General features: G+C 53.1%; 1 protein-coding gene across 1 annotated transcript in view; it reads right to left on the reverse strand.

The window, feature by feature from the left end:
• The window catches only part of LOC141988580 (uncharacterized), a 186,393-nt gene that overhangs the window by 68,248 nt on the left and 105,510 nt on the right, over positions 1-12,635 (reverse strand). Inside the window, exon 16 of the mRNA XM_074954423.1 lies at positions 10,386-10,412. Coding sequence (XP_074810524.1) covers positions 10,386-10,412 — 27 coding nt within the window. The remainder of the gene's footprint in view (positions 1-10,385; positions 10,413-12,635) is intronic.

The raw sequence follows: 12,635 nt of genomic DNA on the forward strand, positions 1-12,635 counted from the left end.
GCATTAATCATGATATTAAAAATAGTCGCAATTAATCACAGTTTTAATGGCATTGTTAAAGAATAATAGAATACCATTTATTTAAATATTTTTGGATGTTGGAGGGAAGTGTGTGTGTATGAGAGAGGGACTGTGTGTGTTGGTGGAGTGTGTGTTGAGGGAACGTGTGATGGGGAGTGTGTGTGAGAGAGGGACAGTGTGTGTGTTGGGGGAGTGAGTGTGTCAGCGTGCTGTCTCTGTGAGCAGAGCACTCACCAGCCTGAACGCTTGTTCAGACAGCAGCACCCAGACCTGACCCAGAGGCAGCTGCAGAGACAGGCTCCCCCTGTTCCCCGACCACAGCTCAGAGGAGACCAGGTACACGGGAGGGGGACACCCTGACATCAGCACCCTCCCCCCGGCTCTGTGCAGCAGACAGGAGGCAGAGTCCCAGTCCGGAGCAGCTGGGGCAGCTTCATGGGGGACAGCGGGGAGGCAGCGGGAGCAGCAGTGGAGCAGAGCGATGGGAGGAAGAGAAGAGTGAAACCCCCCCCCCAAAATAACAGAAAGAAGAGCAGGGGGAGGAACAGATGAAGGCTCCTGCACAGTGGCACCGGAACAGGGGGGGCCAGGTGGCCATGGCCCCATCACTTGCAAAAGTCAGAGGGCTGTGCCCTGGCAATATTTCCTGGACATAAGGGCAAGTGATGGGGAGGAATGCATGGAGAGGAGCGAGTTGGGGGTGGGGTTTGGGGGGGAAGAGGTGATGTGGGGGCGGGGCCCCATGGGAACCCACACCTCCAGAAGAGGAAGGAGAGGCGGGCGAAGGAGAATGCAGCCGGGATCCTAGTTTTCCCACTGCCAGATCCCGCTGTCTAATGTGAAGAAAGGTGCCATCTACACTAACCTGGGGGAGTTCACCCAAACAGGCCTCCCTTCCCACCAGCAAGAAACTAGATCTGGATTTCCAGACCAGACAACAGCCGAGCAGAAGGGAAATAGATTGCCAGGAATGGGACACACTTACTTCAGTACCAGATAGAAACAGATCTGAGAAGCCCTTTGACAACGACCAGTGTTTCGTGTGTGTGTGTGTGTGTGTGTGTGTGTCGGGGGATGGGGCAGGGGAATCACAGAATATCTACAACATCTCTCTCTTGCACACACAAAGGCTTCCAACAAAGCTCCCTGCCCAACCTCTCCCTCATGCATGGTCCCATCCCCCATCATACCCCTCTAAAACACAAGCACTCCCCATCCCGCCAGCCATCCTTGTGTCCTCTTCCCCCCATCAAGAACAAATGTGCTTCATTCCCCAAATCCCCTCCCCTACACATCCCTCAAACACACACACGCCCCTCCCATTCACACCCCATGTGCTCCCTGCCCTCTGCATGCCTTCACACCAAGGATCCCCTCCCCCTCACAAACATCTTCCCCTCCCCCTTCATCTCCTTCAACACACATGCTCCCCTCTCACTTCTACCGTCCTTTTACCCCCCCTCCCCACTGCTGGCGTTGCCTCCCCCTGCTGTGTCCCGCCTCCCCCTGCTGCAGCCCCACTCGCTCCCCCTGCTCAGCACTCACCCCCAGTCCAGCTGAACAGAAAGGTGAAGGAAGAACTTAACTGGGGTAAGACGTGAATACATAGAAAATCCAGGCGTTAGCCATGTCTGTACGAAGACAGGAATAGCAGTGTCGGAAAAAATACGGATTATCTGGATAATGCCTCCTCCTCCTCTCCCCTCCCTCACACACATGTCGTCCCCCCTCTTCCCTCCCCCTCAGGCCTTGCTGCTTCCATCTATTCTGCAGGCCCTGGCTGGGCATTTCCAGACCTTACCGTCTTTTGGTTGTGCTCAGGGCAACCTGGACTGTGAATGGGCTGGGTTCAGCCATGGTTACACTTAAACCACTCGAGAGGCACAGCTGCCGTGGTGCAGCTACAGGACGGTAGCACTTCAGTGCAGCCACTCACGACAGGCGTTCTCCCCCTGGAGTTAATCCACCTACCCGAGAGGCGGTATGCAGGGTGACAGAAGAATTCTTCCATCAGCCTAGCGCTGTCCACACCAGGGGTTAGGCTGGTTTGACTCCGTCACGCAGGGGTGTGGATTTTTCATGCCCCTCAGCCAGGGGGCGGAGAAGAGCAAGCAGTGGGGGCGGGGGCTCAGGGGAAGTGGCAGAGTGAGGGCAGGAGCTCGGGAAGAAGGGGAGGAGCAGGGGGCAGGACATTGTTTGGGTGCTGGTGCCCCCCCCCCCATCTAGGGAGCTTCTCACGCTTCTGCCCTGAGCTACGTAACAGGCTCAACTTAACTTTTTAGAAGAGAACTGGCCGACCACTTGGATTTGGGATCATTTCTACATCCTGGTACTATAGTTTACTCTAAATTACTGCTATGTCCCCTCAGCCTTAACTCCACAGTAAGGTTTTTGTCTGGGAATGGCCCTGCTTCAATTAAAAATCTCATACAGGGTCACTAAACCAAAAACCTAAAGTGAATGTGACCGTGTGATGTTCTTAATGATTTGAAAATTGGTACTTCTGACCCATGCAGATGTGGCCCTTACTAATCACTGGATGCTTTTGTACTAATTGCATGTAGTGATTGCGCTTGGTTCAAGAAAAAAGCCGTGAACAACAGGCCCCTCTCTATATCGCATTCGTTAACCTCCGAAAGGCCTTCAACACGCTTGGCAGGAACGGCATCTATAAGATCCTGTTGAAAATTGGCTGTGCAGAAAAGGGGCTCTCCCTATTCAAAGAGTTCCACTTGGGAATGAAGGCAACTATCCAGTTTGAAAATGAAACATCATCCGAGTTTACTGTTGATACTGGCATGAAGCAGGCTGCATCTTGGCACCCACTGGCTTTGGCATCTTCTTCTCGAGTCTTCTTAAGTACGACTTGGAAATGATCCATCTGGTGTACTAACTGACTCAAGGATGAACGGCAGCTTGTTTAACATCAGATGATTTCAGAGCAGAAGGCATGTCACCCAGATTACTATTCAGGATCTGCTTTTTGCAGATGACACTGCATTCGTCTCTAATTCACCTGATGAATTGCAGATCATGATGAACAAGTTTTCTGATGCGTGCAACAAGTTCGGCCTGGTAATCAGTATCAAGAAAACAGTTGTCATATCACAAGGTACCAACATCCCATCTAAAAGCTATGTCAGTAGTGAAGCTCTGGATAACGTGGACCCCTTCTGCTATCATGGCTCAATTCTTACCAGCTCACATAACCTTGAGAGGAGACTTGATGCTGTCATTGGCAAAGCTTCGGTCACCTTCGTGACACCTGTCACGTGTTTGGAACAACAAGCTGCTAAACCCAGAGGCACCGACTTTCTAATGTGCTGGGGGCGGGGGGTGCTTGACTCCGCTCTGCCCCAGGCTCTACCCCACTCCACCCCTTCCCCCAAGGCCCCACCCAGGTCCTGCCTCTTCCTCCTCCCACTCCGCCCCTGCCCTGACTCTTCCTGCCCCCACCCCACCTCTTCCTGCCCTCTCCCACAAGCGCACACCGCTTTCACTCATCCCCCTTCCCCCGCCAGCGCCTCCTCCCTGCTGCCGAACAGCTGATCACCAGCTGGGGGACGGGGGAGGTGCTGATCAGGAGGGCTGCCAGCAGGTAGGAGGTGCTGGGGCGAGGGGGAAGAGCTGATTAAGGTGGGGGGCTGACAGTGGACGCTGAGCACCCACCATTTTTTTTCCTGTGGGTGCTCCAGCCCTGGAGCACCTATACAGTCGGCACCTGTGGCTAACCCCAAACACGCAGGGATCTGTTTATCAGCCTTGTGTCCTTAGTACCCTCCTTTACGGCTGTGAAAGCCGGGTCACATCCTCCAAGCAGGAGTGGAGATTGAACAGTTCCCACCTCCGCTGTCTTAGAAAAATCCTTGGAGTCACTTGAGACCAAGGGATCACCAGTAACGAGACCCTTGAGAGAACCAGCCTACAGTCTATGCAGACGATGATGGACGCTCGCAGGCTTCACTGTCTGGGACACATGACGCGCATGCCCCAAGATCGTCTGCCGAAGGCCGTGCTCTGTGGCCAACGTAAGAACTGCCCATGACACAAAGAAAGGCCAATGCTCCAATCCAGTGACAAGGGTCAAACAAGCTCTCAAGAAATAAAACAAAAGCACCTCATCCTCCTCCTTCAAATCCCTCCTCAAAACTCTCCTTTGCTGCAATGCCTAAAAACCCCTGTTTGTACAGTGCCTAGCACAATGGAGTACTGCTGCATGACTGGGGTGCCAAGGTACTACCATAATACACCTAATATGATTCTTCCCAGACGGATCTAGGGTTGTGAGGCAGCTCCTTACTACCTGCCCTTAGTGTGAGGAAGCTTTTTCTATGCCTGTAGTGGGTCAGCTCCCCAGCATGGACAAGGGTAACACAAGCCCTCCCCTCATGGACTCACAGGCCCCGCTGTCACTCTACAGGTTAGCGATAGGCACATTCCAACCCTTGATCCCTTGAGTGTCTCCCTGGCGTCTCCTGTCTCTGATCACTGGACACTCTCAGTTTGCACAGATCTGCTGCTTCCAAAGAAATAGTGAACCCCAGCTACCAGTTACACCTCAGATCACCGCTCTACTCAGCTCACAGCACTTAGAGATGTTCATAGTGAGATCCAGTATCCGTTCATTTACCAAAGCCCAGAGATTCAAGTAGTAGCAAGTAGAAGTATTGGCGACAAATGCTTACATATCAAATAAAATCATCACAGGCATTCTAGAATCTAGACTTAATTAACAAGCTGCTCTCATGTCTAATAAAGAATTGCTCGCCCCAAATCATTCCAACGCTTTTCAGCCAGGCAATCTGTGACCTTATTTCATCAGACAAACATGCTGTCACTTTGTTCCTTGGTAAAGGACCCAGCGTGTCCCTGGGCACCCCTAGGTCTATCCGAACAATCCTATGGCTTTATGCATAAACAGGACACCCCCTTCCTGACTGGTTCTTCCTGTAGATTTCCTGTCTTGTAGATTTTAAAATTTTTTCATCAGCAATTGGCTCAGAATGCTAACAGGCACACAGGGTGAGGTATACAATGCAACATACACAAATAAGCAGACAGGGAGATAGGTGTCTGTTACCTCTTACCTGGGAGGCACAGTACTGAGGATTTTTACCTCTGGCTACCTGCCTGAACCCCAAATCCTTAAGAACATAATTTTCAGTATAGATACGTAACTCCCTAAATATTCTCTGTACATACATTTTGCAGTGATCATATGGCTAATGGACTACTGGCTCTCAGGAGAGACCTCACATGCCACCCTTTGGTATTCTGCAGAGATCTGATCCAGACGATCCCTGTAAAACCCTTTGCACCCCCTGTGCCCTCTGCCATTTGACACCAAAAGGTCCCTGGGTCACAGCTCACCCCCTACATTGATCCATATGAGTCAGCTCAGACCCTCTTGCCTGTAGAGTGTATCTGCCACTACCTTTTCAATGCCCTTAATATGGATTATTTCTGTACCATATTCTTGAAGCTCTCTACTGCAACGTAGCAGTCTGGAGTTGGTACCTTTTGTTCTGGAAAGTGGTCCATTAGAACCCTGAATTTTTGGCTGAACAGGGTTTTTTTAGCTGCTGGACTGCCCACACAATCATATAACAGTCTTTTTCTATGACAGAGTAATTTTATTCACTGGGTATCAGTTTTTTATTTAAAAAAGCAACAGCATGTTTCTTATTGATTTCACCGGCTTGCGTTAGCAAGGCCCCTAGACCTGTGTTACCGGCATCAGTGAACAGTGCATGCATCGGATGGTAGTGGGTTTTAGCCCAGGAAAGTTTATCCTCAAATAAATTTGTTCGTCTCTAAGGTGCCACAAGTACTCCTCGTTCTTCATACTTAGGGCACTGTTTCTTCATGTGTTCAAAGGATGTGAGAAAGAAACACCAATTTGGGCCATTCCTTGGGGCTGGGGTCTGATAATTAGGGTCACTGGGAGGTTCTGACCCACAGCCTGTCTCCAGACCCTGGTATCAGCGCTGCTTTCAGCCCAATCCCAACCCTACATGCAACTTTGACCACCGTGCCACATATTACCATTTATCTTGGCCTGTTTAATGAGCTCTTGGTCTCCCTCCAGGAGGTCAGAGCTGATAGCATTAACTAGCACCCCCTCTGGTACCACTGAAGTCTCTGACTCGAGGGTAGGTACGTTAACCTGGACAGATCAGGGATTGGATTTGGATTTGCCATACTTAGGACATTGTTTCTTCATGTGTTCAAGGCATGTGTATAAGAAACACTATTTTGGGCCGTCCCTTTGGCCTGGGGTCTGATAATTAGTGTTAGCAGGAGGTGACTGGTACTGGGCTGCTGGGTGCTTATTCCCCTCCTCCTCTTTCCAAGGAACAAACCGTGGGACCCCTTTCCATGCCAGGCTTTTGCCCTTCCCTTTCGGACCAGCGCACTATAAATGGTCTCTCTTGCATGTATCAGTCAGTGGCATTGGCTGCTTTTCCACAGTTTGTTGGACTGGAGAGTGGAGTGGAGTCCACTCCACTCTCCACCTGCCCTGGGTGGCAGGGGCAGAGACATGGGCTGGGGGCTGCTCTCAGGCCCCCTGGCCCCCCACCCAGGGCAGGTGAAGGGTCCAGGGCACCCCACAGTGGCCCCGGCTCCCTGGGTGGCTCTAACCACAGCCCAGCTCTGACTTCTGTCCTGGCCTGGGGCCCCAGGGGGAAGAGGAGGAGCAAGGAGTGGGGCCACTCTTTTGGTGCTGGTGCCCCACCCCACACTTCTACACAGGGGCCAGGGCTCCTGCCGGGGAACCCAAATTGGCCAGGGGCTTGGGCCTGGGCCTGGGCCTGGGCCCTGTGTGAATCCACCACTGTCCCCATCAAATTTACCTCCATTCCCTTCTCCCCCACCCTGCCACTCCCTTTCCCTCCCATTATTCCCTCCTCTCCATCCTGGCTTCCCCAACCCTCCTCCTATAACCTCCTCCCCCTTCCTATGCTCCCTCCCCGCCTCTATCCTCTTCTCCCACTCCCTGTGCAAACACTGATTAAAATCCAACAAGGGCATCTCCCTTCACCCCTCCCCAGTCTGTCTTGTGGGCACCAAGTCCTTGGTGGGGTGGGGGTGCTGGAAGGTGGAGAGGCCTGGGCTCTGGCAAGGCAGGGGAAAGCACCCCGGGCAAAGGGTCTGTCTATCACAAAAGCAGGCTTGCCCGGGTGGCAAGCTAGACCCGAACGTCCAAGGCGACGGCCAGTGACTCCATGTCAAGGCTGTTACAGCGCCTGAGGAGTTCACACTTGTGACTTGGTTGGTGAAATGGAAGGATCGAGCTCACAACCAGTTCGGTGCCTGCCCTGCTTCTGAACAGCCTGCCCTGCGGCGAGCATGACAAACCGCATGACAAGCTCTTTCCTCAAGTGGTGCTTTCATGGGAGGCGGGGGGGGGCCTGGGCTACTGGGACCAGGGGATGGGTTGGGAAGGGGGGGGCAGCCCAGCCCAGCCGTTTCTGCCTCCCCCTGCCCTCCCCCGCCGCACACAGAGCGGCTCCGGCAGCTCCCAGGCCTTCCCTGCGCAGCGTGTGGTGCTGCTGCTGCTTTGGCGCGGGCCGGGCCCCGTGTGGGGGATTTTGGCCCTGCCGACATTTCCCTGAGGGACACCGGGGAGAGACGGGGGAGGGTGATTCTGGACACTTCCCAACTCAGCTGTATCTGAAGGGAATTCCACAGGGCAGAGGAAAGGGGCCTTCGTTAGTTCAAGGCAGGGCCACTGTTGAATATCCCAGGCTGTTGCAAACTGAGGGGTGAGAGCGTCTCACAGGAAAGGTCCCAGGGATCCTTTATCAGTAAGCTATGAATAGGTGTGATCTGTCTGTATTTGAAGGGCCATCAGCTGTACAATGGATCCACTGAAAGAAGCCAGGGGCTACACCTTATGAGTCAGCAAGACATGTAGGGACATGCCTAGGGACAGAACCCTCAGGCTTTTCCATGCCATGTGCTGTGAGCCTGTGTTTAGGACAAAGGAAGTACAAGCCCCATGGCAAAAAGAATATAAAAGTTAGCTACATCTTCTCCATTTTGTCTTCAGTCCTGCTTCTTACCTCTGGAGTAACTTCTCCACAAACGAAGCTCTGAACAAAGGACTGAATGACCCACCCGAGCTGTGGATGTGTCCAGAGGGACTTCTGAGCCAGTAAACTCACCAAGACTGCCAAGAACTGGCTGCTGGGTGCTTAGTCCCCTCCTCCTCTTTCCCAGGAACAAACCGGGGGCCCCTTTCCATGCCAGGCTTTTGCCCTTCCCTTTGGGACCTGTGCACTATAAATGGTCTCTCTCCCATATGTCAGTCAGTGGCATCGGGTGCCCTTTCCAGTTTGTTTGACTTTTCCCACACCGCTGCCCTCACCTTGTCAGAGCAGACATTAAAGAACTCCTCACCAATTCGATCTACAAACGGATCATAAGTTTCTGCCCCTTTCCTTATGATCCATTTTCTCAAATCAAATAACCCCCCATTTTATGAACATATTCCCTGTGATTTATCCATTTTTTTGAGGTTTCTAAACTTTAGGTGAGATGCCTCTGGAATAATTTGAATTCTTTTAAACACAGATCCCTTCAACCATGTGTCTTTGTCTACCAGAGGCCAACGTCTCCATTAATGAAGCTTAGCTTCGCTCTCATCGGGAACCATGGGAGATGATGGCCATTTGGGAAGAGGGCAATTCTTTGTGAGATTCTATGCTCGTCTCACAGATAAACTTTCAGTTATAAAAATAATGGCAACCCCCCCCCCCACATATTAATCCTAGAAATGGCATGAAGCCAACTGAATAGGCAGGGCAGGAGGGAGGACACACGGTGGTGTGAGGGAAGGAGTGAGGGGGAAATTGTATCACTCAAAATTCAAATAATAGTTTTCCCATTATTCCACCCTAAGTTTCCAGCCTTGCTTTGGACCTTATGTTAAATATTGTATGTAATTAAAGAAAAAAATACTTGTGGCAGGGCCCAGTACGTGTGATTTTTGAACTGCCGACATTTCCCTGAGGAACACAGGTGAGAGAAGGGGAAGGGTGATTCTCAGCACTTTGCAACTCAGCTACATCTGAAGGGAATTCCACAGGGCAGAGGAAAGGCACCTTCCTTAGCTCAAGGCAGGGCCCACTGTTGAATAGCCCAGGCTGTTGCAAACTGAGATGTGAGAACTTCTCACAGAAAAGGTCCCAGGGATCCCTTATAATTTAGAATGGAAAGTGTTTGAAGCGCAAACCTAGAGACTCTCCTGCAATGCAAAACAGGTTCTTGCACTCACACACACTCCCCCCCCCCTCCCCCCCCGCGATACACTTGGGGTCGTGTTGCTGTCTGGAAAAGAGCTTTACAAATGTATTTCCTGCTGTTCTACCCTGGCTGCCAACTAAGCCTTTTTACACAAAGAGAAAAGGGGAAACAGGCACTGAGAGGATGAAAACAAGAAAAAACCTGATTCCTTCCCCGCTCCCTCCAGCTTCCCTCCCCCCACCACATCTATTCCCTGGGATCCCTCGTCCCCGCCCTCCAGTCCCCGCCCCCACACTCCACCCTTTGCAGTTTCTGCAGGGAGTGGCTAAGGGTTGAGAGGCTGCAGAGGGGCATTTGGGGTGGGGGAGCAGTGCTAATGAGGGGGGGGATTTCTCAAGCTCCTGCTCCCATCAGTAACTGCCCAGGGTCGCTGAGCAGAGCAGCCGAGGGGCCTGTCCCCACCCTTCCCCAGCAGCCAGAGCAGCCTCCCCTTGCAGCCAGGTCAGAGTCCAGCTCCATGTGCCCCTCCCCTCTGCACATACGGCCAGCTGGGCTGGGGGACATGAATGTGACTCCAATCCTGAGCCCTCTGCACCTGCTGCTCCCATTAACCTGAGCGGATGTTTTGCTGCTGCGGCTGTTTGGGGAGGGAGTTAAACTGTGTGTTGGGAGGAGACAAATACCCCTCTGTGTCCCTGACAGGCATGGGAGGGTCCCTGTGCCCGTCACTGAGCCTGACCCTCCTCGGCCCCAGGGGAAGAGGGGACAGTGGGAGATTGGGGAGGAGAGGCAGAGGGAATAATCCCCTTTCCATGTCCCACAAATCACCCACCCCAGAAATATGTCCCCCCATAAGCCTCAATGCCCTGTAGGTCCCTTGTGGGAGTGCGGGGGCATGTGTGATGACTGTGGGAATTTATGAACTATCTGTATCAAGCCTCTTGGCACTGAAAATTCATTTCCTCCCTAGGCCACGGGAGATCAGGGCTAGGTATTCAAGACATAGCACCACTAGAACTGTCTGGGCTGGAATCTACCCATATCGATGGAGAATCTGGAAAAGGCAACAGGAGTGGTCAGTGACTGGACATCAACCCTTAGAGCAAGTGACTTACACTTTCCGGAAGTCTCCTCGGTGAAGGCTATGGAGGAGAATAAAGAGAGAAGGTGTCAGGTGTCGGTGTGGAGATGAGCAGGATGCACAGACAGGCAGGGCACTGGGACTGGGAGACACGGGGACAGAGGCAGCAGGGATGGAGGGCAGGGCAGCAGGGCACAATGAACCCTGGCTTCCCCCTCTCTCACACTAACCCCGGGACTTTCAGATTTTGTGCTTCAGGAGATAATCGATTGTTACCTGTTTTGGAAAAGGCTGCCTGCTGGCCCTGCACATTCTGAGTGGGAGCCTTGTGCCCTGATGGGGTAGAAAAACTCTCCCACAGGTGTCTGGCTTGGCTGGACTCACTGCAGGGAGCTACAGAGAGAGACAGGGATCGCTGGTGCCGAAGGGCCAGTTTCCAAGTTGTGGCGGCCTGGGCCTGCCCCTGTGGAACTGTGTGAGTCCTTGGGGACCTGGACACTGATGGGGTCACTCCCAAGGGTCTGGCTAAAGGCCAGGCCGAGACCAGACACTGTGAATACGGGACAGGGTGTTGGAGGGTGAAGGGGGCTGGGCTCTGGTGCGGCCAGGGGGCGAAGGGCCGATAAGAGCGGCTGACAAGGTTAGTTCCAGGCAAGCTCTGCCCAGAGTCTTAGGTGGAAGCAGGAGATCAGCAAGGCAGCGTGGGACAGAGTCTGGAGAGCAGCTGGCAGACAAAAGACAGAGCCAGCCCTGGGGATCAGTGCGGGAGGGGATCCCTGCTGGCTGCTCTGGGGAAGGGTCAGTGGGAGGGTTATAGGGGAGACCCCCTCTGGTGGGGTGATGAATAAGAGAGACAGGAGGTAGATAGGGGAGCCAGCCTGGAGTCGCAAGGTTATTTTAGGGGGATGCGGTTTTGCCACCCTCACTTCTGCGCTGCTGCCTTCAGAGCTGGGCGGCCAGAGCGCGGCGGCTGCTGACTCAGGGCCCGGCTCTGCAGGCAGCAGCGCAGACGGAAGGGCGGCAACACCAGACCAGGCCACCCTGACTTCTGGGCTGCTGCTGGGGGTGGCTCTGCCTTCAGAGCTGGGCTCCCGGCCAGCAGCTGCCTCTCTCCACTCGCCCAGCTCTGAAGGCAGGGCCGCCACCAGCAGCAGCGCTGAGGGAAGGGTGGCAATACCACAACCCCCACCACAACCCCTTCTGGGGTCAGGAACCCTGATAATTACACCACCAGGAAATTTCAGATTGAAATGTCTGACATTATGACATTTACGATTCGTAAAACCCTAGGACCGTGAAAGTGACAAAAATGGATGGTGAATTTGGTAGGGCCCTACATATAGTGGTTCTCCCAACAAGGCAAAAGAAGGGACACAGGACACAATCACACACACAGTAACAACTGCAACAGCAGCTTCCAAACCACCTCCTGCCTCTATTCATTGCACCCCTTCTCCCCAGCCTCCGCATCCATCCTCCCTCCATTCCCTCCACCCTCTCCCGCTGCACCCTTCCATTCCGGTATCCCTCCTGCCCCCTCCATGACGCCTCCTCTCCCTCTATTTCTTCAGACCTAACTCATGCCCCCTCCCATCCTTCTATTTGCTCTGCCCCCAATACATCTCTCTTCCCTCTCTGTAGCCTCTCTCCACCCTCTAGTCCATTCTACCCGTCACTTCCCTCAGTTCCCTCGTGTCACCTCCCATCCCTCTATGGCCTCATCTATCTACCCCTTAACCTTCCCCTCCCTCTATTCCCTCCTCCTGAGCCACATGTCCCTCCCATTCCTATCTTACCCCCTCACTCCCACTCTGCTACTTCCCTGCACTCTATTCCCTCTGCCCTCTCCCTGTGCCCCCTCCCTTACCTCTATTCCCTCCCGCCCCTCCCTTCCCCCTCCCCTCCCTCCTCTCCCTTCCCATCTTCTCTCCCCTCCCTCTGCTCCCTCTATTCCAGGGGTACGCAAACTGAGGGTTGGACCGTGTGATGTTCCTAATGATTGGAAAACTGGTCGTTCTGACCCATGCAGATGTGGCCCTTACTAATCACTGGATGCTTTTGTACTAATTGCATGTAGTGATTGCGCTTGGTTCAAGAAAAAAGCCGTGAACAACAGGCCTCTCTCTATATCGCATTCGTTAACCTCCGAAAGGCCTTCAACACGCTTGGCAGGAACAGCACTGATAAGATCCTGTTGAAAATTGGCTGTGCACAAAAGGGGCTCTCCCTATTCAAAGAGTTCCACTTGGGAATGAAGGCAACTATCCAGTATGAAAATCAAACA

The sequence above is a fragment of the Natator depressus genome, chromosome 6 (assembly GCF_965152275.1).
Source record: "Natator depressus isolate rNatDep1 chromosome 6, rNatDep2.hap1, whole genome shotgun sequence".
Taxonomy (NCBI): Eukaryota; Metazoa; Chordata; order Testudines; family Cheloniidae; genus Natator; species Natator depressus.